General features: G+C 55.2%; 2 protein-coding genes across 2 annotated transcripts; both read left to right on the plus strand.

Annotated features, from left to right (window-relative positions):
- Nucleotides 1–2813: 2813 nt before the first annotated feature.
- Nucleotides 2814–4170, plus strand: LOC309402129 (stress-associated endoplasmic reticulum protein 2-like). The gene is made up of 3 exons (XM_081971726.1): nt 2814–2948; nt 3048–3120; nt 3332–4170. The coding sequence occupies exons 1-3, from the start codon at nt 2865–2867 to the stop codon at nt 3370–3372; spliced, it is 198 nt and encodes a 65-aa protein (XP_081827852.1). The 5' UTR covers nt 2814–2864; the 3' UTR covers nt 3373–4170.
- A 1540-nt stretch (nt 4171–5710) lies between these two features.
- LOC309401647 (serrate RNA effector molecule homolog) lies at nt 5711–26424 on the plus strand. The gene is made up of 20 exons (XM_081970739.1): nt 5711–5838; nt 7628–7765; nt 9078–9206; nt 9479–9625; nt 13446–13634; nt 17960–18129; nt 18404–18582; nt 19077–19172; nt 19595–19706; nt 19797–19966; nt 20080–20141; nt 20928–21006; nt 21141–21332; nt 21745–21915; nt 22011–22164; nt 23110–23303; nt 23430–23586; nt 23813–23902; nt 24963–25059; nt 26125–26424. The coding sequence occupies exons 2-20, from the start codon at nt 7647–7649 to the stop codon at nt 26198–26200; spliced, it is 2583 nt and encodes an 860-aa protein (XP_081826865.1). The 5' UTR covers nt 5711–5838; nt 7628–7646; the 3' UTR covers nt 26201–26424.
- The last annotated feature ends 1117 nt before the right edge of the window (nt 26425–27541 follow it).

Below are 27541 nucleotides of genomic sequence, written 5' to 3' on the forward strand. Positions count from 1 at the left end.
GCAGAGAGAGGGAGAGACAGAAGGAGCTAGAGAGGAGAAAGAGAGAGAAGGAGAAAGTGGAGAGAGAGAGAGAGAGAGAGAGAGAGAGAGAGAGGGAGTGAATCACTGAAGTTGTTTTTTTTTTTAATTGAAAAAGTTTTATTCAAACATATTTTCCCCCTTTAAGCCCCCCACCATACAGTATAAATCCCATACAGATACTATACCCCTCCCCTCCCCCCAGCCCCCCCTAAAGAAAGGAAATTCAAATATTATACCAATTATTTTACCCCCTCCCCTCCCCCTGTCTAAAAGTAGATTACTCATACACATATTGTACCCCCTCTCTTCCCAACAATCACAATATAAATTTCTCTTGGAATAATAATAACCCATCAATCCCTTCTTCTAAACTAATTTAACATATATAAATCATAATATAAATTTCTCTTAAAATAATATTTCATTAATCCCATCTTCTAGTATATTTATACATATATATTACCCCACCCTCCACCCTAACCCACCCCCACCTCCCACTCAACCCCCCCCTGACTTCCACTATACACCTCTAATGATTCCAAGCATCCCATGTATTGTTTACTCTGATCATCTATCAGTCTAAACATTCTTACCTAAAGACTACATAATACCTCCTAGTCTGATACTTATTCTGTATATAATCAATCCATTTTGCCCATTCTTGTGTATAATTCTCCTGCTTCTGATCTTTTAAAAAAGCTGAAATTTTTGCCATTTCGGCGAACCCCGCCACTTTCTGAGTCCATTGACCAATTGTCGGTAAAAAATCTTTCTTCCAATGTTGCGCAATCAGCAGCCTAGCTGCTGTAATCACTGCAGTTGTTAAAGGAGTAACATGGTCATTAAGCGAGCCCAGCTTCTCCCTTGACATTGCTTGTCAGAAGGTCGTAAAAGGGAATCACCTGACCCCCCCCCGGACGCTGCCACCGTCATACATGAGTCAGTTGATAAACATCCACATTTTGAGATGCTGCGACGGCCGTAATTCTGAAAAATGCTCATGTCACAAGTTTCTTCAGTGACATTGTAACTTTGAATGGTCACTAAGTGAAGCTTTGCAAGTGGAGGACTGCCTGTATATTTTGGGCAGGAGGGGGGGGGGACCCGAAGCGAGCAGGAACCAGCCCCGCCCAGGCAGGAGCCCAACAGGGCACAGGCAGCTCACCCGTGACTCTCCCGCCTGCTGCCTCCGCAGCTGCCCTGCATCCCCTTCGAGTGGCGCCTGGCCCTGCTGCTCCTGGCATTCAGCAACCGGGTGCTGCCCTCTGCCTGGAGGCAAGCCCCCCACCCCCAGCTCCCCTCGCTTGGGGCAAGGAGGGAGGCTCCGAGTGGGGAAGGCCTACCCACCCCCGACCAGTCTCTCTCCTGGACCCCCAGGGCTTCGTGTGTGACTGCAGGGGCTCTGCTATGGCAGGCGCAAGGAGGACCCTCCCAGGCAGGCAGCCTTCCCACAGGTGGAGCCCTTCCCTTGTGGGGTGGGGGCCAGGGGTCCTGCCGCTTGGGAATCCGGCTGCTGAGCTGCAAGCTGACCAAAAAAAGGCATCCCCTCCCAGGGGCCTGGAATATGCGTGGGGGGGGGGAGAGGAGGGAGTTCCCCCCTCCCAATCTGCCTGAAGCGCCCCCACCCTCATGCTTTGCAGCCAGAGAGACCCGGTGGGTGGGAGGGAGGGAGGGGGCAGACCAAGGGATCCTGATTGGATTGTAGCAGCCCACAACGTTTGCGGATTTGCACAACCCCCTGGGTTTTTTTTGGGTGGGGGGGCTAGGAGAGGGAGGGGCCCTGGGACTCCCAGGTGACCCTCTGCAGGCCGGGAGGGGCGAGCGGCTCAGAGGCTGTGGCCCCCTCAGCCTGGCATCCGTCAAGGGACTGGCATCCGTCAAGGACTGCTGCCCCCTTGTGCCCTTCCTGAAGCCCAGCCAGGCTCTCAGGCTGCCACCCCTTCTCTGCCCCACAGCTGGAGCTGGGGGAGATGCATTCCTGCTGCCGGCAGGCGGCCCCGTGGGCAGAGTACCAGCAACTGGCTCAGGAGCTCCTCTTCGATCCGGTGTGGCCTCCGCAGCCGAAGACCAGCATGCAGGCGAGGGTGCCTCCTGCCGAGACCCTCGCCTGACTGGGCCCTTCTGGTTGGCACAGAGTAGAGACCCCTCTCCCCCTCCCAAGCAGGATGCCTCCCCAGCCAAGACTCGAAGGGGCCTCCAGGAGCCGCCAGGATGGAGCTGCCATGGCCGTCTGCCTCCCTTCCCAGAATCCCCCTCCCCAAAAGGGCTTTCCACAGGGGTGGGAGACAGAGGAGATGGGGGGGGTCTGTCTGTCCATCCTCTTTGGCTGAATCCATTGCATCCGAAAGAAGCTTGTGGAACTTGGGGAGATCCCCTGCTCCCCCCCCCCCCGCCTCTTCCCAAGATACCCTTTTCCCTCTCCTGGAAGCCCTTCCTGTGCAGCCCCCCCTTTTTTCAGGACTGGGGCCCTCCAGCACCATCCAGACGGGCCCACTTCCAGTTGCGATGAAATTAAAAGGCTCTTGCTGTGTGCTGCTCCCAGTCTTTTTTTGGGGGGGGGGGCGATCCAAGGGGCGGGGGGGAGTGGACGAAGTACTGGGAGGGGGGATGCCTGGGAAGCCTTGGGGGTCTTTGGGGGGGAAAGAGTTGCAGACCCTTCCCCTGCCTCTCGGGAGCGACTGCGTGGCGGGGGTCGGGGGGGGTCGCCGGGCGGGGCTGGGTGCAGGGGCGGCGGGTGGGGGGGGAAGGCGGTGCCCCCCGGGGGCGGGGGGAGCGCTGCGCCTGCGCGGGGGACTCGGCCAGAGGCGCCACGACAGCCGCGCAGCCCCCGCTTCCCCCTCGCCATGTCCGGCGTGCAGCGCATGAAGGTGGCCAACGAGCGGCACAGCAAGAGCATCACGCAGCGCGGCGGCCCCCACCGAGCCCCGGTACGGGGAGGGGGCGGGAGGGCGGGGAGCTGGCAGGGGGGGGGGAGGGGAGGGAGCAGAGGGGGCGGCTTCTAACCCCCCCCCCCGCCGTCTCCCCAGACCCCGCAGGAGGAGAAGGCGCCGGTGGGGCCGTGGCTGCTGGCCCTCTTCGTCTTCGTGGTCTGCGGGTCAGGTAGGCGGCGCACCCCCTTCCCTCCCTCCCCGCGGGACCCCTCGAGGTCATCCAGGCTGCCCCGCCTTTCCAGGGGCGCCTCGGGCTCTCTGCACGCGGCCAGGAGCTCGGCCGCCCCCCTCCTTGCGACTCCGGGGAGGGGGGAGCAAGGGGAGGGTCTTGCTGGGCTGGCCCTGACGCCCCCTCCCCTCCTCCGGCTTCTCCCTGCCAGCCATCTTCCAGATGATCCAGAGCATCCGGCTGGGCGGCTGATGGAGCGGCGGTCCTGGCACCGGCAGCCCTCAGGGACTCTTGGACGGAATGGGGGGGGGGTCGCGTTTTCCGGACCCTCCCCCCCTTTGGAAATGTTTACAGCCATGAGCGTCGTCTTCCTTTGCTTGCTTGGATCCGGCGGCCCCCCCCGCCCCCCCCGGTCTCCAGAGCCAGCCCGGGGTCCCTCGGGGCCATGAACTGAAGGACGGGGTGACAACCCCTCCCCCCGGGCCCAACGGGGGACGGGGAGGCCGCCTGGCCTGGGGGGGCTTCCTGAGGAATTGAAGCGGTTCCCGACAAGGAGAGAGCAAGGGGGTCTTTGGGGGCCTCTGCAGGGGGGGGGAGGGAGGGCCTCTGCTCTGGAAGCTGCTTCTTTTGCTCCGTCTGTTAAGCCCACCACTCCTTTTTTCCCTAGCCTTCTACCGTCGAGCTGCTGAATAAAAGTATTACCATCTTGGGCGGTTTGCCACAAGCTGAATTCATGTCATTTTGTAAGAAAGGGCTGTTTTCCTAACAGCTGTAAGCCCCCCTCCCCCAAACCCCCAGCATTTCCTGCCCCCCCCAGGGGGCTTCCAGAAGAGAGTGTCCAGGATCCCTCAAGTGTCCCCCTGGTACCTGCCCTCAAACCAGAGGTCAAGGGTCTGTTTTAGGTCACCAACATGGGAAGCCCATAAAGACACCCCCCCCATCGCCAACAGCTGGGTCATGGGGATGAGACAGCTGCTGGGATGGCACTTCCAGAGAGCAGCTGCCTCCACTTCTGGCTCCCCACATGAAGCAGCTCAGCCAGAGGAGAAGAGGGCTTAAAGAGGGAGGGGCTTCTGCTGAGCCAGCCCAACCCCCTTTCAGTCCAGGAACTTGCAAGCCCCTCAGAAGAACAGCTGGAAACTGTGAAGATGATCTTGGCTCTAAGGCAGGGGTCTCCAACCTTGGCCACTAGAGAGGCTGGGGAAGGTCCACCAGTCTTAAAGGGCCCAAGCTTGGAGACCCTTGCTCTAAGGAATAAGGTTTGTTTGTTTGCTTATTGGATTTATATGCCGCCCTTCTCCCAAAGGACTCAGGGCGGCGTACAACATTTAAAAAAAAAACATATTACAAAAGTTAAAAAGGAAATTAAGAATAAGGTTTTATTCTGGACAGAGAAAGAGAGAAGTTTCCCCGAGGATGGGCTCCAGCACGAGCGTGAAACTTCAGAAGAGCCAACCTCTCGTCCCAGTGACCGACCCAGATTGGATCCTGAATCATTTATAATGGGACCCTGTCTATTTGCCTTCGTTCGTGCAATAGGGTTGGCTGTTGGTGGGCCGGGGGTGAGCTTGTCCTTGCTCTGAGTTCGAATCCTTGGAGAGCCAAGAAGGATGAGCGTAACCTTGAGGGGAGAAAGGTGTGAGGGTCCCAAGCCTTTTTCCTTGCAAAGCGTCCCATGAAAAGTCTCTGGACTGATTTTTGACCAAGGAGAATCCAAAGCCTCCATCGGTGGGAGTTCCATCTCTGGGCACTGCCAGTGGGTCTCTCTTGGGACATCCTCCTGGGGCTTCCCCCCCCCCCCAACTTTCCTGGCTCTCAGCCCTGGAATTTCTTGGTGGTCTCCCATCCAAGTGCAATCCCAGAGATGCGCCTGTCTAGACTTTTGCAGATGAATCAAATGCTGTGGCCTAAAGACGTCATAAAGGAAGCAGAATTTCCCGCTTTCTAAGGTTGCAAGGCGGGTGGGGGGGGGGGGTCGAGAGGGAGGAAAGCAAAAGTTTTGCCAAGACTGTAAAAAAGGGGAGAAACTGAAAATAGTCCAGGAAGTCCCTCCTCCCTCCACGTGGGCAGGAAGAGGCGATCAGAAACCCCGCCAGTGACACCTTGAGGGGTCGGGGAGATGACTCTTCACTTTCCTAGCTCTCCGGCCGCCGCTTTGGCGGGCTAGTCAACTCAGTTGCTGCTCTAGGCTTCCCTCGCCTTTATGGTGAAACGCGCTTGGCCCAAGCGTTTTGCGGAAATAGAGCTGTACGAGGCTAGATCGTCCTTCTAAGCCAGGTGTCTCCAAGCTTGGCCACTTGGGGACTTCAACTCCCAGAATTCTAAAGCTGACTGAGGAATTCTGGGAGTTGAAGTCCCCAAGTTTTAAAGTGGCCAAGCTTGGAGACCTATGATCTAAGCAACACTCTCTCTTTCTCCTCCTAAGTGGGCCGACATTCAGGCGACCACCTGGATTTGGCCCACATGGCTGGGGATGATGGGAATTCCACTCCTCCCCCAAGCATTGCACAAGATAAGACCTGGCGGACTAGAGAACCGCCAGAAGTTCGCTTAGCCCCGCCTCCCTCCGGCGGGGCTTCCGGCGCGTTAAAATTACGTCTGGAGGCGGGGCCGGAAGTGCGTCCTGCAGAGGCGGCGGGCTTCCGGCGCGGGCAGCGAGGTGACCGCGCTGCCGAGGCCGCTCTCGGACCCTGCAGCCAGCGGCGCCTCGGGTAGCCGGTGAGGAGCGAGGCGGCGTCGCCTCCCGCCGCCATTTCCTTCGCCCCCCCCCCCCCCATGTGGGAAAGAGCCCCTCCCGCGGGCCCATCATCCGTGGCCGGCTCGGCTGTGCCTGCTGGGGTCCCGGGGACGGCGGGCCTTGGCCCTCCTCGCGGCTCTGGCCCCGCTTCCCTTCCTTCAGCCCGCTTGGCCCCTCGGGGGCTAGGCTGGCAGTGGGCGCCGCCTCGAGTAATGGACGCTGCTGCGGGAGGGAGGGAGGGAGAGCTGGCGCTCGGCCAAGTATATTGTTTGATTGTGGGTGGGTGTGTATATAGACTGTATAGAATTGTTTGGTGATAAACGAAGGGAGACTAGTATAGATCTATTTCAAGCTATTTAGCTCTCATCAGCTAGCCATACCCGTACTGGGATTCAAACCTGGGCTGTTTTTACATATTAGGCAGTTGTATTAACCTCTAAGCCACAAGCTCTCCCCCCCTTATCAGCTGAGCCAGGGGAATGAAAAACTTATGTATCATACATGTATATATTTAACCAGGTGTAGTGTTAAAAGAAGAGACCGACATTGCGATCTCCAGAACTTGAAATATATTACCCACTTAGCTTTCATTAACTTCTGCTAACATGTCAGAGTGTTAAAAACTACCATTGATGAGATATCTGCCTTTATACATCATTGATCAATTTGGCATTGGATGTGATGGGCCTATCCACCCGCCTCACACCTAGAATTAGCTCTGTCATTTTTTACTTCAGACGTGTTCTCAAGCGGGTAATATATTTTAAGTTTTGGAGATCACAACGTCTGTCTCTTCTTTTACACGTGTGTGTGTGTGTGCTCTCCCCTGGCATTGAAGAAAGTGACCTTTATATGATTTTCCCACTTGCTGCATCCCCAGTTGTCAATTGGGACACTTGACAACTTAACTCGTGTTATGACGGTTGCAGCATCCGAGTGGGTGGGTGGGTCACATGATCCCCTTTTGCGACCTTCTGATGAGCAAAGTCATTGGGGAAGCCACATTCACTTCACAGCCAGGTTACTAACTTGACAACTTGGGATTCAAAAGCTGGGGCAAGAAAAGTTGTAAAATGGGGCAAAATTCACTTAACCACAGAAATTTTGGACTCAATTGACGTAAGTCAAGGATTGTGTGTCTATATGTGTACATTGTATAATCAATGTATTCTCATTTACTTTTTTCTTGTTTATTTTCTTCTATTTTACTTTCAATTTGTTTCAGTTTCCTTTTTATTTTCTCCTTTTTATTGTTGTGGCTGTGTAGAGTAGCCTCAAGTTGAAATAGGCAGCAGATAATAATTAAAGGGCCTTTTTCTTAACGTAAAATACAAGTAAGGATGTTAGAAAAATGGGAAAGGAAAGGAAAGAGAGGGAATAAAATGAGGGAAGCTGGGAAAAGGAAGGAAAGAGCAGTGACTTTTTTTTTTGGTGCAGTGAAATCCTTAATAAAGGTATAATATCAACTTTTTAGTTTTGTCAATTAATAACCACTCTCCGTTTCTATAGGGGTAACCCACCAACTAATCCCTGTGATATTGTAAGCTTCCCAGAGTCGCTCAACAGTGAGATGGGCAGCTTATAAACTTAATAGCAAATAAATTCCTGCAAACAGAGATCCTTCCTCCACCCCCACCCCAAGTTCTTGAAGAGCTTCCTGGTTGCTAAGGGAGACTGGATGCGGTTTGGTCCTTCTGCCCCTTCCAGGCAGCCCACCCGCTTCCCCTGCAGGCAGACTGATCTCGGCTTCATTCCGCCTCTGTCCTCCAGATGGTCTTGAGCCACCGCAATGGGAGACAGCGATGACGAATACGACCGCAGGCGCAGGGACAAATTCCGACGCGAGAGAAGTGACTACGATCGCTCTCGAGAGCGAGACGACCGACGCCGAGACGACTGGAGTGACAGGTGATGCCCGGAGGACAGAGAAGGGTGGAGAAAGGGCCAAGCAGACTGAAAGCTCCTCTTTGCTCTTTGGGGCCCACTGGACAGGCTTGGCCTTCAGTTTGGAAAGTAGGTAGGACTAATAAAGAAGAATATTTGCAGCTCAGGGTTGAAATCGGGAGTCCTCGGTGCTTTCTGAGCTGGCCTGTTTTCTTGCAGATATCTCATGACCCCACTAGGTTACATCATCAGTACTAGAAATGTAATCCCCACCCTCTTCTAGCGCTGATGATGTTCCTTAGCTGGGTCTTAAAACGTCTGCAAGAAAACCACCAAGCTCAGTGAGCACCAAGGACCCCACCGTCCTCCTCTCCCCGTAAACCCCACTCCCTTCTAGCATTAATGATATTACCTGGCTTGAGCAATGAAATATCTGCAAGAAAACAGACAGACACCTCCAAAAACTCAAGTACCGTATTTTTCGGAGTATAAGACACTCCCAAGTATAAGACGCACCTAGCTTTTGGGGAGGGAAATGGGAGGGGGGGGAATCTGCCCCCACAAAGCGCCCAGGAAGACCAGTTTCCAGCTGGTCTTTGTGGGCGCTGGGGCACCCAAAAATGGCCAAAAGAAAGAGGCTGTTTTTGACCCCAAAACTGCCTGAAAACAGATTCCCAAATGGCCAAGGGACAGGCCTGTGGGCACACGCACACACATAGGTTCTCCATCACTGCCTATTGCAGCCGCTGCAAGCCCCATTTTCCCCGTTGGCTGCAAGGAGGTAAATTGCTGGGAGGCAGAGGCCAAAGGGGGGGGGGGAAACGGTGGGGGAGCTGAGCTACATTCGGTATGTAAGGTGCATCCAAATTCTCACCCTCTTTTTTTTGTGGGGGGGTGGTGCATTTTATACTCCGAAAAATACAGTAGATAGAAATATATGCAGGGTTTGCAAGCAAAGGGGCCTGCCCAAAATACCTTGAGGCTTCTTCTGCCCGTGGGTACGTACGGAAGGACCCGTCCTTTGCCCTGCCAGTCGCCACAAGGCTGTTTAGCAGGGGCTAAGCCATTGTGTTACTCCAGGTGGGGGGCATAGATGATGCTCCCACAATTGAGAAAGGGGAGCTAGAAAACAGCCTCTGCCTGCACTCTCCACCCCAGGGAATTCAAATCCCTTTCAGCCAGCCGACCCAAAGGAACTCCCTTGGACAGGCCTTTGGTTCCTGAGGTTGTCAGGGGAGCTTTTCTTGTCGTGTTTACGGCTTCTGTATGAGTCCTGCTGCCAGGAATGCAGGCCGGGTCAGCAGGATGCAAACGCTGACCTCTTTCCTTCCGCTAGGGAATGGGACCGAGGCCGGGAGCGCCGGAGCAGAGGGGAATACCGGGATTACGACCGGAGCAGGCGGGAACGCTTCTCCCCCCCGCGTCACGAGCTGAGCCCGCCACAGAAGCGCATGAGACGGGATTGGTGGGTTTTCGTAAAAAATTATCTTTGCAACTTAGGTGGAATCTTCCTGTTAAGATTTCAGATTTCATATTCTGTGTTTTAGTATTTTATTCCCATGTTCCGTTTTCCTGAAATATGATGTGGAAGTGCCCTACGATAAGGAAGAATTTGTGTCAGGCGGGCGTGGGGTCTGTCTCCCCCCAGGGACCTGAGCCTCCTGCTCTGGGGGTTTAGCTGAGGGAGGCCCCTTCTGAGCATGTGCGAAAGGATCTCCTCCTTCCTTCCTTCCGCAGGGATGAGCACACAGCAGATCCCTACCATTCCGGCTATGAGATGCCTTACAGCGGGGTCTCCACGGGCCCCTCCTATGGGCCTCCCCAGCCCTGGGCACACCCGGAAATGCACGTGACCCAACACCACATCCTCCCCATCCAAGCCAGGTAAGCTGGTTCTTGGGGGTATCTCCTCTCCCCCCACCTCTCATTATCTGTCTGCCTGTCTGTCTACCATGTATCTATCTCTTATTTATATCTATCTATCTATCTATCTATCGATCTATCTATCTATTGTGTATCTATATCATTTATCTATCTATCTGTCTATTTAACTATCATGTATCTCTATATTTATCTCTATCTATCATGTATCTATCTCTATCATTTATCTGTCTTGTCTGCCTGTCTATCTAATGTATCTATCTCTATCACTCTTATCATCTATATTTATCTATCATGTATCTATCTTATATCATCTATCTGTATCCCACCTTTATTATTTAACAAATAACTCAAGGTGACAAACATATCCTCACGAGGCTGGCTACTGGGGCTGGTGAACGCTTCGCTGGGTGAGGGCCTTTTACCAACCGCCTTGAAAGAGGCGGTGGTGAGGCCCCTGCTCAAGAAGCCTTCTCTGGACCCAACGGAGCTAGCAAATTACCGTCCTGTCTCCAACCTTCCTTTCTTAGCGAAGGTTGTTGAGAGTGTGGTGGCTCAGCAGTTTCCGCGCCACCTGGAGGAAGCTGATTATCTAGACCCGCGCCAGTCCGGCTTCCGACCCGGTCACAGCACGGAGACAGCCTTGGTCGCGTTGGTGGATGATCTCTGGAGGGCAAAGGATGGGGGTTGTTCCTCCATCCTTGTCCTATTAGACCTCTCGGCGGCCTTCGATACCATCGACCATGGTATCCTATTGCGCCGTCTGGAGGGGTTGGGAGTCGGGGGCACCGTATTACGATGGTTCCGCTCCTACCTCTCTGGCCGGACGCAATGTGTGTTGGCAGGAGAGGAGAGGTCGACCGTGAGGCCCCTTATCTGTGGGGTCCCACAGGGGTCGATCCTCTCGCCTCTCCTGTTCAACATATATATGAAGCCGCTGGGCGAGATCATCCGTGGTTTTGTGGTGGGATACCATCTGTACGCTGATGACACTCAGCTGTACATTTCCACCCCAAACCACCCCAACGAGGCTGTTGAAGTGATGTCCCGGTGTCTGGAAGCCGTACGGGTCTGGATGGATGACAACAGGCTCAGGCTCAACCCCTCCAAGACAGAGTGGCTGTGGCTTCCGGCTTCCCGGTTCAACCAGCATATGCCATTGCTGGCCATCGGGGACGATCAATTAGCCCCGGTGGAAGGGGCGCGCAATTTGGGCGTCCTCCTTGATGCCCGGCTGTCTATGGAAGATCACGTGGCAGCCGTGGCGAGGGGGGCGTTCCACCAGGTTCGCCTGGTGCGCCAATTGCGGCCCCTTTTGGACCGGGAGGCCTTGCGCACAGTCACTCACGCGCTGGTGACGTCTCGCCTGGACTACTGTAACGCTCTCTACATGGGGCTCCCCTTGAGGTGCACCCGGAGACTGCAGTTGGTCCAGAATGCAGCCGCGCGGGTAATTATGGGGAGATCGAGGTTCTCCCATATAACACCCATCCTGTGCGAGCTGCACTGGCTTCCTGTGGCCTACCGGGTGCGCTTCAAGGTGCTGGTTACCACCTTCAAAGCGCTCCATGGCACAGGGCCTAGTTACCTGCGGGATCGCGTCCTGCCCCATACATCCCTGCGACCCGTCCGCTCACACAGAGAGGGACTACTCCGGGTGCTGTCCTCCAGAGAGTGCCAGAGGGCAACGCCCAGGAGTAGGGCCTTCTCTGTAGTGGGCCCCACCCTTTGGAATGACCTCCCCCCAGACATCAGGACAACAACCGACCTTCGCTCCTTCCGTATGAAGCTGAAAACCTACCTGTTTCGACTAGCTGACCTGGCATAATACTACAACCTCTCCAGCCCAGGGCATTTTTAATTGGTAATTTTAGTTTTTAAGGGTTAATTTCACTGGGGTTTTAACTTTTTTAGGTATTGTAACTTATTTATTTATTCTTACCTCCTCTGTACGCTATATAATACTTTTGTACGTCGCCCCGAGTCCCTGTGGGGAGAGGGGGCGACTAATAAGTTCAAGTAATAAATAAATAAATAAATAAATATCCAACAAGCCTGCCTCCTCCTGTTTTCTCCATAACACCCCTGTGAGGTGGATTGGGCTGAGAGAGAGGGATCGGCCCAGAGTCACCTGGCTGGCTTTCATGCCGAAGGCAGGACTAGAACTCACCATCTCCTGGTTTCTGGCCTGGTGCTTTAATTGCTGAACCCCTGGGTGTTTGGTTAGTTCTGAAATGCCAAAGGCAGTCCCAGGTAGGAAAGCTGTGTAAGCCCACAAACAGATCAGGGTTGATTTAAAGGACTTTCCTGAGAAGGGAAAAAAAAGGAGGCAATTTTGATTGCGAATCACCTATGCTTTGAGGCCAAAAGCCATGTCTCCTCTCTTGCTCATCTGCATGATTCTTCAGGAGGAGGAGGAGGAGGAGGCAGTGCAAATGCTGTTTGAGAGGGGAGTTTCTGAAAATCCCTTGGGGTATTCTGCAGCTGAACTCTTTTTCTTTTGCCCTTTCGGCTGCTACAGCTTCAGTTTCCCTAGTAAACAGTTCAGAGCTGCCCTCTTGACTTTCCCTGTGGCAGCCGAGATGCCACTGGGAAAGGTCATGGCGTGGCTGGCGAGCTTCTGTCATCAAACGAGGAAGATGGCTCTCTCTCCATCTTCAGTTCTTCTTGCTTTTAAGCGTTTCTTGAGCTTGCATTTTTACTCTTTATTTTGCGTGCTTTCTTCCTTTAAGCAAAATATTCCGTTGTAGCCCATTCCATTCCAATTCTGAAGTCTAGTCTATATTCTTCTTTTCTGCATTCCATTCCATTCCATTATTAGTAGAAACAATGGTTTCTATAGTGGTCAAGCCTACAATTTTAAGACTTGTGGACTTCCAACTCCTAGAATTCCAAATTCAATTCCTAGAACTGACTTTGAGCCAATCACCAGGTGATGGTGAGTTCTAGTCCCGCAATAAGCAGGAAAGCTGACTGGGTGCCTTTAGACCAATCACCAGGAGACGGTCCCCAAGTCTTAAAGTTGACAGCGTTGGAGAGTAACTCTTGACTCACAGGTACTGTTTTCATTTTCTCAACGTTTCTCTTGCTTTGATGCTCTCCATCTTCACTCTGCCTGCTTTCAACTCCCTGTGTATTCTTTTTTTTAAAGTTTTACTATTTTTTAGTTCCAAAATAAATATTCTATCTTTCCTTAAGCAGTGTGTTAGTCTGGGTGCAAACATCTCTATGCAACATCGTTCCTCTTTTGCCACAACTTTCACATATTAACATTATTTCCCTAAGTTTAGTATTATAATATATTGAGCATTTAAACGTTATAAAACTCTCCATTTTTCTTCTTAATAGCTCCTAGCAACAGTATCATACCAACATTAAACATCATTATTCTTGTCATACACATACTAACAGTTTTCATCTTATTTATATCTCTAAGTGTATTATCTACTTATTTTTTAGCTTTCTTCATTTCCAAACTCCTTTTTTCTCTCTCCAACCATTGCCGGTGGTAGATGCCATCTGTAAAACATCATACGAATTCTCTTGATATGCAGTTGACGTTGTTAATTTGTAGTTCCTGTCCCACAATTTCTGCCATTTATCCAATAATATCGTATTTTCTCTCATGCTATCATTATCTCTTTTACTTGTTCCTCTTCCAATTTTATGCCCAATAAGTAATTAGACGGTTTCTTTATTAATCTTTCTTTTGTTCCTGTTAGAATTTTCTAGCAGGAACGCTACCTGGGTATTCTTGAGGCATAAAACAGCGGGAAGGAAGTGGTGGCTGCCGGCTAATCCCTCCTCTTCCTCCTCCCTCCAGGTTGGGGAATATCGCAGAAGTGGACCTGGGCATCGCTCCGCCCGTCATGAAGAATTTCAAGGAGTTCCTCCTGTCCTTGGATGACTCCGTGGACGAGACGGAGGCCGTGAAGCGCTACAACGACTACAAGCTGGATTTCCGCCGCCAGCAGATGCAAAATTTCTTCCTGGCCCACAAGGAGGAAGAGTGGTACGTCTCTCGTGGGCTGGGCTGCCCGCCTCGGAGGGCAGGGAGGAGGGCCTCACGGGCGGGCGGGTGGGTTTCCAAATGTAAAAACCCCAGGAGAGAAGCGGGTGGGTGGGTCAGGCATTGCTGGTGGTTTCTGGGTTTAGACATTTCAGCAATAGTTTTTTTTTTAAATGTTTGTTTGTTTATTTCCTGGCCTTCAGTGCCACAGCAATCCTGGCTGAACAATACACCGGCAGCCCTCGACTTACAACTGCAATTCTGTCGCTAAGTGAAACATTTCTTGAGTTTCCCCCCATTTTACGACCTTCCTTGCCACAATTAAGCCAATCACTACATTTGTTAAGTTAGTAACCCAGTCGTTAAGCGAATCTGGCTTCCCTGTGGACTCTGCCTGTCGGAAGGTCGCAAATGGGGATTATGTGACCCCAGGACAATTGTGACCGTCATAAATACGAGTCAGTTGCCAAGTGTTCAAACTTTTGATCGGGTGACCCCGGGGGTGGGGGGGGGCAGGGAGGCGTTTGCTGTAACATTTTTAAGTGCAAAAACGATCCCAACTCCTCACAAAGCGGTAACTTTGAATGGCCACTAAGTGGACGTTTGTAAGTCGAGGTCTGCCTGTGCAGCCCCAGGTCCTCAGACGAAAAGCAGGAGGGTCCCCGGGCAGCCAGGCCCCCTCAGCGCTTCCCCTCCTGGCAGCCTCTCCTCCTCCAGAGGGTTGCCTGAAGGGGAGGGGGCTTTCTCACCCATTTGGGGTCCTCGGGTTTTGCATCGAAATAAGCCAGCCGAGGGAGCCCCCCCCCCCCCTTGGCTGAAGAGCAACGTCCTCTCTGTGGCCCCAAATGCCCTTGTGAGCTGAAGGAGCCCTCGCCCCTCCCTTCCCCATCAGCGCCTAGAAAGAGCGCCTGACCAGCATGGGCTGTTTCTCAATTGGGCGGCCAAAACCAGAGAATGCGCTAAAGCTGGGAAGGTTTAGGGGGAAGCAGTTGGATGCCAAGACGGTGGGAGGTCAGGGAGGGAGGGGCCCAAGGCTTGAGAAGCAGCAGCAGCAGCAGCAGCGCATCTGACCCCGGGGGGGGGGCAGGTGGAAGGGCCCAGGGCCTCCTCCCCGGGAGAGAGCGGAGGAAGTGGGGGGGGGCAGCCGGTCTCTCTCTCCTTCCTGCTTTTGGGGAAACGGGTGCAGCAGTGCCGGAGGTCACGGTTGGCCAATCCCCTCCAGCCGTTTCCTCTCCCTTTGATGCCACTGGAGAGAATTCAGGAGGTTTATTGGCCCCTCCGGGCAGCCTCCACCAATGGAGAGGAAGGCAAGGAAAGGAGACGGGAAATGAAACAACAGAACCCACCAAGCCAAGGAGGGGAAACGAGACCCTCCCTCTCCTCCCCTCTGCAGCCTCTGGGGCCCCCCTCCATCTCTACCCCCTTTCAGGGCTGCCTGGGAGAGAAGGCCGCTGTTTCCGCCCCAGAGGCTCCGTCTCTGCTTCCCAGCTCTTTTCAGCGGCCAAAATATAGATAGATTTTAATCTTTTCCACCCCCTTTTCTTGGCAACCAGAACAGTTGGGCAGGAGCCGCTACTGACCTCCTGGGCTTTCCTGGGTTGCCCCTCCTGGCTCCTCCTCACCCTCTCCCAGATCCTGGTTGGCCGCCTTAACCACAACACCAAGCTGGCTTGATAGATCAGGCAGCCCCCGACTTACGACTGCACTTGGGCCCGATGTTACTCAACTAGGCATCGGTTAAGCGAGCTTTGCTTCATTTTACGACCTCCCTCGCCACTGAGTAACACACTTGTTGAGTGAATCTGGCTTCCTCCGTTGACTTTGCTTATCGGAAGGTCGCAAAACGGGATGGTGTGACACACACACACATGGAACGCTACGACTGTCGTAAATATGAATCAGTTGCCAAACGTCTGAATTTTGATCCCGTGGGGATGCAGCAATGGTCGTAAGTGTGAAAAAAGGCTTGCAAGTCAGAACTTTGAACGGTTGTAAGTCGAGGACTGCCGATATCTTGTTTTAGGGCTGCTGTGTAATTTGCCTGGACATCCCCAGAATCCTGGGTGTCCCTTCGTAGGAGGGCATCCTCTCCAAGGGGGCATATTCATAGCTGGGGGGGGGGAACCAGGGGGAATAGCTGCCTATGGTTGCCTTGCCTGCCTGTCAATCCCTTTTTTGGGGAGGGGGGAGAGAAGGGAGGTGCTCAGACCTGCCCCCCCTCCCCACTGAGTGCCCCACACTAAAAAGATTCAGTTAAAATAGGACAGGCTGGTCCTGCCAACCTTCCAGGGGGAAAATGGAAAAGAGGCTCCTTGTTTTCCAGCCTGAAGCACGGAAGAGTGGCTGACCTCGGCTGCGGGTTTTCTCCTCGGAAACTGCTGGGGTCATTTGGGGAGGGGACGCGGGGGGGGGGCAGCTGCAAAGGCTGGAAAACAACAGCCCAGAATCCCAGGTTTTCCCAGCCCCGGGAGAAGCTCGCGTGCTGGGAGGCATGGAAGCCCACCCCGGTGTCTGCGGCAGGAGGGAGCAAAGGGGTCTTTATGGGGATGAGGCAAGGCCTGCCCCCTTCCCCCCCAAATGAGAGGGTCCTTTGCCCCGGCCGTGGCTCAAGAGAAGGATGGAGGCGGGTTGTCTTTTCTCCCCATATTCTGTGGGCTGTAGCTGATGTCTCTTCGCTTTAACCACTTTTGATTTCCTTCCTAGCTTTTATTTATTTTTTTGATTTCCTTTTGTTTTGGATGTTAACTGTAATAACACGGCCTTTTCTCCCCTCCTCCCACGAACCTCTCGCAGGAGACTCCAAAATTCAGCCGTCCTCAACCGGGAGAATCCATAAATAAATCCAAACACACCCAAGAGCCTTGAATCTGGTTTTCTTTTTCATTTTTTTTTTCCATTTTTTCCTTCCTCTCTCGGCTGGTAGTGGTGGATTTTTTTTTCCTCCGTAGCTTAGCCAGCCAGGGCCTTCACTGTGCACAATGCAGTGAGTAGCTGAATGTGAATCCATAGGAGGTAGACAGCTCAGGATCGTGCAGGCGGCTCCTCTTTTTCAAGTCCTGCACCCCAGCACGAGAGAGAGAGAGAGAGAGAGAGAGATTCCAATGTTCCTAAATCCGGGCGGTTTTTCTTAAAATCCGCCGAAGAAAACTCTCTTCGCTTGGAAGGCTCGCAGTGTGGCTCCCTCCGTGTATGTATGACGTGTTCTGTCTTCTTAAATCAGAGCTGAGAGAAAGGAAACTAACATTTCTAAGGGCTCGTTTCCGGTTGGCCTGGTCACGTTATAGAGAAGGCCTGCTTTGGCTTTGGTTGTGTCCACTCCGTTCCCCCCCCCCCTTTCACAGCCCTCCCACCGGCGCCTCCCCATCAGGTTTGGCACCCGGGGCTAGCAGAGGGCCTATCCCCAGCCCAACCAGCAGAGGGTGCAAACTCCCCACACAAGGCGGCAGCTCTCTGACCAAGGCGCGCCAGGAAGGTTCTGCTGATCCTTCTGGGGAAGGCCCAAGAGGCAGGCTTCCGGAGGGTGGGCCATGTCTGGGGGCAAGACCAGGGCTGGGAGTGGGGAGCGGTCGGGCCTTGCAAGCAAGCATTTAGAACCCCTTGGCAACTTGGAGGCCTTTGGACCTCCCGGAATGGGGAATTCTGGGAGTTGAAGTCCAAAGGCGTTGACGTGGCAGACCCCCTGCTCTAAGCGAATGGAAGTGTCACAGTGGGGCTGAAATCCAGAGGGGACCCGAGCGATGTTTTGTGGGCCAGGGATGGGGTGCGATGCACTTCCTTGCCCCTCCCTCAAAGTCTGCCTTTGCCCCCCACCATATGATGGGAAGCGCCCACGCTCATCCTCTTCCCCCCCCCCTGCCCAGATGCCAGGTATAGGGTGGGGACGATGGGCATTGGCATTCTCAAGCATCTGGTAGGCGCCCAGGTGGAGCCCCTGAGCTGATTAGGAGAGGCAGCAAGGGAGCTGCGTTGAAGGTTCAGCAGGAGGAGGAGGAGGAGGAGGTGGCACCTCGGCTGCCCCCGTTGGCAGGAGAGCCCCCAAGATCTGCACAAAACAGCTGGGCTGCTGTTAACCAGGATTTTTGAGTGTCCAGTATACAGCCCGCCTCTGGCTGGTTCTTTTAAGGTCTTCAGGTCCCTCCCACCCGTCCGTCCGTCCGTCCCTTACAAGGCCCCCTTCTTCTCCCTGCCACTTCCTTCCCCAGCTTTGCATGTGTGGACGGTGCCTGAGGGGCAGCGCGCTCCGTTCCCCTCCGGCTAAGGCGTGTCTCCCTCTGCCTTCTTCTCTGTCTGTTTCCGCTCCCTTCCCTCCTCGCTTGGACCCCGTTCAGGTTCCGGTCCAAATACCACCCGGAAGAAGCCGGACGGAGGAAGCAGGAGGCCCAGAATGCTCTCCAGAACCGGCTCAGTGTCTTTCTCTACCTGATGGACAACGGCTGGTTTGAGGGCCTGCAGCTGGACATCGACAAGGCCAATGCCATCATCAAGGTCCTGGACGCCGGTAGGTGCCCAGAGGCAGCCTGTCCCCGGGTGGCTTGAAGCCCCGGAGGAGGCAGCCACAGCGGCCCTTGTTTGTGGTTCTCCTGCCCTTGAAGGGCCATCCTGCACACTGGGAAAGTGGGCGGAGTCCTCCGTGGCAGGGGACGCCTGGGGAGGGACGGGGCAGAGCTGGGCTCCTTGGCCCCCTGGGGCTTGGAGGGACGGGTCTCCCGCTGCCACGGAGGACTGGCGGCTCTGCGGGTCCTCCGTCCAATTCAAGGCTTTGGCCTCCCCAGCTGTCATCAAGATGGAAGGCGGGACAGAGCACGACTTGAAGGTCTTGGACCAGGAGGAGGAAGAGGAGCGCCCAGAGAAGGCTGAGCCAGGGAAGAAGGAGGAGAACCGGCTGCCGGAGCAGGAGCGGAGAGTCTCCTCCGAGAAGGAGGAGAAGAAAGAGGAGGCCAAGAAGGCCAAGGTGGGAAACGGGGGAGGGGAGGAGATGCTGAGAGAGAGAGAGAGAGAGAGAGAGAGAGAGAGTTTGTTGCATCCATTGAAAACCAGGAAGCACACGCAGCCAAATGATGCAGCCGGATTCCTTAACTGCTTCATATACAGAAGGATAGGTGACTCAGTGTACAATCCCAACAGGAGGTTCTTCCAAGGAAACACAAGGCAGGAGAGTCACAGGGAAACCCAAGCAGTTGGCTTCCTTTTGGCGGACAAGCCAGGCAGACTGCTTCAGTTTACTTCTCAGAGCAGCAGATTCCTTAAGTTTCTGTTTCAATTCCCTGCACAGACTCCGATCTGTTTAAGCTCCCATTGGCTGACTTAGTTGCTATGCCCGTTCATTGGCTGACCTTGTTCCCATGTCTCTCCCGGTCATGAATACTTTAACGGGGCCAAGGCCTCCTACCGCCTTCCCCGACTGAGGAGCAGGCCGGGCTCTGACTGACCAGGCCTCTTTTGCAGACTGCCGAGGAGGAAGCGCCGGAGGAAAAAGGCAAGAAGGAGGAGGAGGAGAAAAGGGGGGAGAAGAAAGAGGAGCCCGAGAAGGAGGCAAAGAAGGTGGGTGACAAGGGGGGGTCCCTCCGCCCCCACCAGATCGCCCTCTGGTCAACTCTGTGTGTGGACACAAGAAGAGGGAGGCCAGCTAAATGGGGTGACATCTGGGGGGGAGAAGAATAACCTTGTGTCCCAGGAGACACACACACACACACACACACACCCCGGTCTGAAGTGACAGGAGAGGGGGCTTCAGCCAGCTGGGGAACACCTGTAGGCTTCCTAATTTCCAGCTCTTTTGGGGCGGGGGGGGGGAGTAATGGGAATGTGGGGACACATGCAACCCTTCCCTCCCTCCCTCCCTCCCTCCCTCCCTCCCTCCCTCCCTCCCCAGAGTTCCAGGCCAATGAGACAGTGGGGGGGGGGGGATAGGCCTTCAGCCCAAAGGAAGCGTGTGGGACCCTCTCCTGCCTCCTCTCTTCCAGACCACCCACAAGCGGAAGCGGAAGCGCAGCGGGAACGACAGCTACGACGAGGGGAGCGTTTCGGAGTCCGACAGCGATTCCGAGAGCGGGCGCCCCCAAGGAGAGGAGAAAGGTGAGAGGGGAGGGGCCCCCAGGGGGAGGGTCTGAGGGGTCCCAGCAGGCCCTGGAGGGGGAGGCCCGGCCTCATCTGCCTCCTGTGCAGCTGCAGACAAGAAGCCCAAGGAGGAGCCGGCCGGCCCGAAGGACGGGGAGGGCTCCCCCAAAGGCAAGGAGAAGGAGCTTGGGGAGCCCAAGCCGCGCGCTCTGCACAAGACCTGCTCCCTCTTCGTGCGCAACATCGCCCCCAACATCCCCCAGGCAGAGATCGTGGCGGTGAGTGCGGCCCCGGGGGAGAAGGGGGGGGTGGGGGGGCAGATGGATTGCCTATCCATCTCAACACACACACACACACACACACACAACACCAACCCTTTCCGCTTCCTCAGTTCTGCAAAAGGTACCCTGGATTCATGAGAGTGGCTCTTTCGGACCCTCAGCCGGAACGGAGGTAAGGGCACGCGGGACCCCCCCCCCCAGCCCCACCCTGGTTTTTAAGTTTGGGGTGAGCTTTATTGAAGCAGACACACACACACACACACACACACACACACACACACACACACGGCCTGGCGGGAGGAGGTGCGGCCTGCTCAGTGGCAGCTCTTTCCCCTTGTTTTAGAAAAGAACCCCCCCCAGTCCCACCCCCCCAGGTGAGGAAGGCTCACAACAGGGATAAAATAACGATTGTGCCCCACCCAGAGTTGCCCAGAGTCAAATGGGCAGCCAGTTAATTTTATGGGAGGGAGGGAAAAGAACGAAGGAAGAAAAGAAGGAAGAGAGTAATGGGAAGGGAGGGGGAAAGGCAAGAAGGAAAGAAAGAAAGGAAAGGAGGAAAAGAGAAAGGAAAGAAGGAAGGAAGAGAAAGAGGAAGGAAGGAAAGGAAGAGAATAATGGGAAGGGGGGGAGGGAAAGTTAGGAAGGAAAGAAAGAAAAAGGAAAGGAGGAAGAGAGGAAGAGGAAGGAAGGGAGGGAAATACTTTTTCTCTTGGTCCTTTCCTAAACCCAGAAGCCCCAGGGGGCAGGGAGGAGGGCTCAGCTGCAGGGAGGGTTGGCTGGGTTCCTGCCAGGGCCTGGGTCCGCAGCCCCTTCCCTCACCAAACAGCACCCCCAGAGGGCCCCTCTTTCTGGAGCTGGGGTGCTGTTCTGGCAGGGGAGGGGCGCTGCAGCCCCTTGCAAATGAGGGGTGGGGGTGGGCTTTGCCAGAGCCTCTGACCGGCCCTTCTCCCGTCCCCAGGTTCTTCCGGAGGGGCTGGTTGACCTTCGACCGCACCGTCAACATCAAGGAAATCTGTTGGAATCTCCAGAATATTCGGGTAGAGATGGGGGGGGGGCCCTTGAGAATCACTCACTTCTCTGGTGGGCAGAGGGGGGCCGGGGGGGGCCGGCAGGGCCTCCCGCGTGGGTCTGGGGAGAATGCCGGCTGCCTGACCTGCCTCCCCCCCTCCAGCTGCGCGACTGTGAGCTGAGCCCTGGCGTCAATCGGGACCTGACTCGCCGCGTGCGCAACATCAACGGAATGACGCAGCACAAGCAGATCCTGCGCAACGACATCAAGCTGGCGGCCAAGCTCATCCACGCCATGGACGACCGGACCCAGCTGTGGGGGGCCGGCGAGGCCCAGCTGCCCTCCGAAGTGTCGGTGAGTCTCGGGGAAGGCGCTGCGGTTTTACGACCTTTCTTTGCCGCCGTCGTTGAGTGACTCGCTGCCATCTTTAAGGTAGTCACACGGTTGTTCAGTGAATCCAGCGACCCTTTGACCCCAGGGACGCTGCGACGGTCATAAATATGAACCGGTTGCCAAGCAAGTGTCCATATTTGGAGCCCATGACCCCAGGGACATTATAGCGGTCGTAAGTGTGAAGAAGTGGTCATTGGTCACTATTCCTAGCACCTTTGTAACTTGAAACAGTCACCCAACGGACGGTTCTTAGCCAAGAGCCCCCTGCGTAATGCCGTTGACTCTGGCCAGGGGAGGCAGCCGCGGTGGCAGCCAGGCAGAGGCGCGGGCGAGGGTGGGGCTGCCCCTCACCTGGCATCCCCCCCTCCCCCAGAATCTGCCCTCCCAGAACCCCATCCTGAAGAACATCACGGACTACCTGATCGAGGAGGTCAGCGCAGAAGAGGAGGAGCTGCTGGGCCGAAGCGGGGAGCCCTCGGAAGAGACTCCCAAAGAGGGAAACCCGGCCGAGATCACGGTGGAGAGGGATGAGAAGCTGGTGAAGGTGAGCCCTGCGTCCAGGGAGGCGGGTCCCAAGGTGCCTCCCCCCCCCCCAGGGGTGCCAGGCGGGCTGAGCCTCTCCCCATTTGTGCCACACAGGTCCTGGACAAGCTGCTACTCTACCTGCGCATCGTCCACTCGGTCGACTACTACAACACCTCCGAGTACCTCAACGAGGACGAGATGCCCAACCGGTGCGGGATCATCCATGTGCGTGGGCCCATTCCCCCCAACCGCGTCACCCACCGTGAAGGTACGGGGCCTGTCCGCCACCCCCCACATTCCCTGCCCTCCTCTTTCGCTGCTGCCATTGAAGGAAGCACCGGGGGGTGTCCTCACCTTACAACCAACGCTGAGACCAGAGTCTCTGGGGCCAAGCAGGGCAGTTGTGAAGGGAGCTGCACCTGATTTCGTAGTTTCAGTCAGTAAGTGAATCAGGCAACCCCCCCAACCCCCATTGACTTGGCTTGCTAGGAACAGCGACCCCTTGACCCCCGGGGACACTGCAACCGAAGTCAAGGCCTGCCAGGCGGGCAGTGCCCGGGCTTCCCTCCTGGGCCTGGAGAGGCCACAGGAGTTGCAAGGACGGTATAGGAGGCCCCTTTCCTCAGCGCTGTTGTGACCACGAATGGTCGCTGAACAGGCGGCTGTAGGTCAAGGACTGAGGACCACAATGGAGCCCAAAGTTTCCGTTGCTGAGCGAGACGGCTGCTAAGTGAGTTTTGCCCCGTTTGAGGACCTGTCTTGCCACGGTTGATGAGTGAATCACGGCGGTTCTTAGGTTGTTAAGTGGATGGCTTCCCCGTTGACGGCAAAGCAGATCACGTGACTCTGGGACACTGCGACCGTCGTAAATATGAACAGGTTGCCAAGTGTCCCTATTTTGGTCAGGTGACCGTGGGGAAGCCGCAGGGGTCGTAAGTGTGAAAAGTGGCCATAAGTCACTTTTTTCAGTGCCCTTGTAGCTTTGAACCGTCACTGAGGGAAGAGTTGTAGGTCGAGGACTGGCCCTGCCTCGCTCTGCCCCAAGGTGGGGAGGGGAGCCCAGAAGCCGGGTGTCGTCGTGTTTCCTGCCAGCCCAAGACCCTGGTCTGCCCCCGGAGGAGCCCCTCCGCCCCGTGGGTCGTGCCGGTGGCTTTGGGGGCTTTGGGGGGGGGCAGAGGTGGGGCCCCCTGGGACGGACTCCTTGCCCTTCCAGTGGCCGAGTGGCAGAAGGCCTTCGAGGAGAAGCTGCTGCCCCTCTTCAGCATCCGGGAGTCCCTGTCGGAGGAGGAAGCCCTCAAGATGGGCAAGAAGGACCCCGAGCAGGAAGTGGAGAACTTCGTCACCTCCAACACCCTGGAGCTGGGCAAGGACAAGTGGCAGTGCCCGCTCAGCGGGAAGAAGTTCAAGGTGACCAGCAGCCCCCCCCCTCCCCCTAGCCACCGGCCCCCTTGTCTGGCAGGCAAGGTCAGGCTCCCCCTCCCACCCGGGCTCTCCTGACACCCCCCCTCCCTCTCCCCCCACCCCCCCCTGCAGGGCCCGGAGTTTGTGCGCAAGCACATCTTCAACAAGCACGCGGAGAAGATTGAGGAGGTGAAGAAGGAGGTCTCCTTCTTCAACAACTTCCTGATGGACGCCAAGCGGCCGGCACTGCCCGAGTTCAAGCTGAACCAGCCACCCGTCCCCGGGCAGGGTGAGTCGGGGGTGGGTGGAAGGAGAGCCTCGGGGTCCCTGCCGGAGTTCTGGGAGAGGGCGAGACACACACACACACACACCCAGCCCCTCTCTCGCCACAGGTGGAGGCGGGTGAGAAAACGCCCAGCGGGCTCCTCCGTCCCCTCGGCACTTCCTGGTCCTAAGCGGCGGCTTTGCTGCTGCTCCCCTGGCAAGGGCCAAACGCCTCCCTTTGCCCTCCTCAGGCCTGGCACCCGGGTTGCCCTACCCACCGCAGGCCCCCCAGGGACTGATGCCCTACGGACAGCCACGCCCGCCCATCCTGGGATACGGAGGTAGGTGGGGCAGCTCCCCTCCTGGGCGGAAGGGAGGGAGGGAGGGAGGGAGGGACGCAGATGCAGCCCCAGAGGAATGCCTGAAGGAGGATCCCCCCCCCCCACTGCTTTTATTCCCCCCATAGGCAAAGCACACCCATATATATTGGTTGCTGAACAATTTGGGGAGATGGTCATGTGTGCAAATACACATCCACAAGTGAGGCAAAAAGCCAGTCGGTTTGTGAATTCTCCTCCGGGCTTAAAAGACCTTTGGCCCTGTCGTCCCAAATAAGCAGCCCCACCCTTCCCATCGGACTAGTAGTATATTTACGTTGGTTGCGATTGTTCTTCCCTTTAGATGTTGTGTTATTTCATGGGCCAATGAAGATACGTGTGCGGTGCTTGTAGAAATTTGTTCATGGGTTTTTTTTTCAAACTAAAGCCCGGCCCCCAACGGTCTGAGGGTCCCATTATCCCTCCTTCCTTCACCATTGGAGGCCGTGTGTGTGTGTGTGTGTGTGTGTGTGTGTGTTTGTGTTGCTTCTCGCCTTCTTCCGCCTGCTTCTCTCAGCGTCCCTCCATGCCCACTTGGGGGTTTTAGTTGCAGTCTTAATCGGTCCAGTTCTCAGTCTGGTTTATTGTGGGGACACGTGAAACATCATAGGATCAGGAGTTATTTTGAAGGGAATCCTGTTGGTTTTATTCTTTTTTTAATGGCCTCTTTTGAGGAGGAGCCTGAAGCTGCTGCTTTTAATGAAGTTAGGCAAGTGGCAAGAAAGTTTGTGCCTTTTTCCCTTTGGGGGGGGGTTCTTTTAAGTAAATAGATCCCCTGCCTTGAGCACAAGTACAGCAAGGACAAAGGGAAAATGGATGGCTAACGGGGCCACACCCACCCAGTCACATGGCCACCTAGCCACGCCCACCCAGCTGGTCCGGCCCCTCAACGGGGTGAGGGACCGTGAATCGGCCCCCTGGACTGCAGATTGTCTAGTCCAGGGGTCCTCAAACTTTTCAACAGGGGGCCGTTCTTCTGTGGTTAATTCAAGCGAGGCCACCGTTTCTCCTCCTCTCTTCCCAGGTGGCCCTCCGTACCCCCCGGCTCCCTATGCCGCCGGCCGGGGCAACTATGACACCTTCCGAGGGCAGGCTGGATACCTGAATAAACCGCGAAACAGGTAGCTGCAGGGAAGCCTCCCCGTCACCTGTGCGAGAGGCAGGGCTGGGTCCCAACCCTGGGGGTGGGAGTGGGGGGGGGGGCAATGGGCAGCTCGCCTGTGGCCACGCAGTCCTAAGGCTGCATTAACAGAGGGACACAATCAGGATCAGGTGAAGTATTAATTCCGCTTTATAAGGCCTTGCAAGGCTGCACCCAATTCTGCTCACCACAATATACCGTATTTTTCGGAGTATAAGACGCACCAAGATTTTGAAGAGGTAAATTAAAAAAAAAAAGGTTTTGCACTCTGCAGGCCTCCCAAACCTTCTGCACGCCTCACCTTTTTGTGAAAAACAGGCCCTGCAGAGGCTTTGGGAGGCCTGCAAAGAGCTCCTGGGGGCTGCGGGGGGGGGGGCAAAAACAAGCAAAAACCAGCCCGTTTTTCACTCATTTTCTTCCCTCCCCAGCCCCCAGGAGCACTTTGCAGGCCTCCCAAAGCCTCTGCAGGGCCCTTTTGGTGAAGGGGGCAGGGGTTTCGGGAGGCCAGGAATGCTGCATTCAGTGTACAAGGCGCACCCAGATTTTCACCCTCTTTTGGGGGGGGGGAAGGTGCGCCTTATACTCCGAACAGTGCAGTAGAAGTGATGTTGCGCTTGTGGGAAGAGTGCAGAGAAGAGCAACGAAAACCATTCGGGGTCTGGAGAGCAAAACGTGGGAAGGAGGATTGCAGGGTTTGGGTTTGGCCCATCCAGAGAAAAGAAGGACTTTGGGGGGACGCGATAGCAGCCTTCCAGTATTTGAGGGGCTGCCCCAAAGAAGAAGAGGGGGCTCAGATTCTAAGTTCCAAAGCTCCAGGAGAGAAGCAGCCTGGAATTAAGGAGAAACTTCCTAACGGTGAGAACAGTTGACCAGGGGAACAGCTTGCCACCAGAAAGTGTGGGTGCTCCATCATTGGAGGTTTTAAGAAGAGGCTGGACAACCGTTTGTTCAGAGTGGTATAGAGTCTCCTGTTTGAGCAGGGGGTTGGACTAGAAGACCTCCAAGTTCCCCCCTTCCAGCTCTCTTCTTCTCTCCCTCTCTTCAGGATGGTCCGAGGAGACCCCCGCGCCATCGTAGAGTACCGAGACTTGGACGCCCCTGAGGACGTAGACTTCTTCTGAGCCCCACCGCCTCGGCTTCACATCCCCCCGTCCCCCTCCCCTTGCTTTTTTTTAAAAACAACCCCGTCATCCTGCTCGCCCCTCCATCTCTGTCTGTGTCTGTGTGTGTGTCTCTGTGTGTGTGTGTGTGTGTGTGAAGCCAGGTCAGGATCCGTGTCTTTGAGATCCGTCCGCCGGTTTTACGCGTTTAGCTGTATTTGGATTTCAATAAAAGCCTCTCCGTTTCCCAGGCTCTTCCCATGTTTGCTCACCGTTATGGGGTATCTGTGCGAACGAAGGCCTCCCGGGCACCCTGCTCCCCCTCCCCCCACTCCACTGAGGGTGTTTGGGATTGGGGGCCGCTGAGGAGTTGGGACACTGAGCTGGGGAGGGGGCTCTGCGTCTCATTTTTAGGGTATGGGCAGGCATTTGCCCTCCCTCCCTGGTCCACATTGGAGCATTTGAATGTTGGCTTGCAATGTTGAACAGGGTCTGGAGCAGGGGAGGGGGGAACGATGGCCCCTTTATGACGGGTGGGCTTCAACTCCCAGAACGCCCGAGCCATGCTGAAGCCCACCCGTGATAAGGGGCCATTGCTCCCTGCCTCTGGTCTACAGCCGTGAGGGCAAACCTTTTTCTCACGGAGTGCCACAGTTGTGTGTTTGTGTGTGTGCCAACACCAATTCAATCCTCCCTGCGCATGCGCACACAACCCCTCCCCGGGCTTTCCTGAAGCGTGGGGAGGGCAAAACGGCCACCCCCAGCCTCGGGAAGGCCTGGTGCACACGGACACCGGAGATGATGGCTGGCCTACCACCAACAGGGATCCAGGTGCCACAGGTGCCCCGTCACAGGCCTAGAGCATGCCAGCTGGGGAATTCTGGGAATTGAAGTCTAGAGGTCTTAAGCAATTTGATAATTACTACTATCTCCTACAATAAAGAATGACGGAGTTGGAGTCCCAGAAAATAAAGGTTTTACCAGTATAGAAGGAAGAAAAAGGGAAGGGCCAGCGTGTAGCAGAGTTTAATGTGTGGCCAAAGGAGTGGTGTAAAAGGGAAGGCTTTGGTTTTATTAGTCATGATGCCTGCAGCTGGTCCAATGAAAAACTGTACAAAAGAGATGGTTTGCACCCATCCAAGAAAGGGACTGAGTTACTTGGCATTAAATTCACAGATTTTCTGGATAAACATTTAAACTGAAGAGCGGGGACAGAGAATTAATTGATACAGAACATTTCTGACCCCAGCAATCTAAAACTCATAGGGTTATCAGTGCATGTAACACAGATGTTTGTGCGGGTAAGATTATCACTCCCGCTGTCAAGCAAAACCAAGCACTTAATAGTGAGTGCCATACCAT

Source organism: Natrix helvetica (genome assembly GCF_964273705.1).
Source record: "Natrix helvetica genome assembly, chromosome: Z".
Taxonomy (NCBI): domain Eukaryota; kingdom Metazoa; phylum Chordata; class Lepidosauria; order Squamata; family Natricidae; genus Natrix; species Natrix helvetica.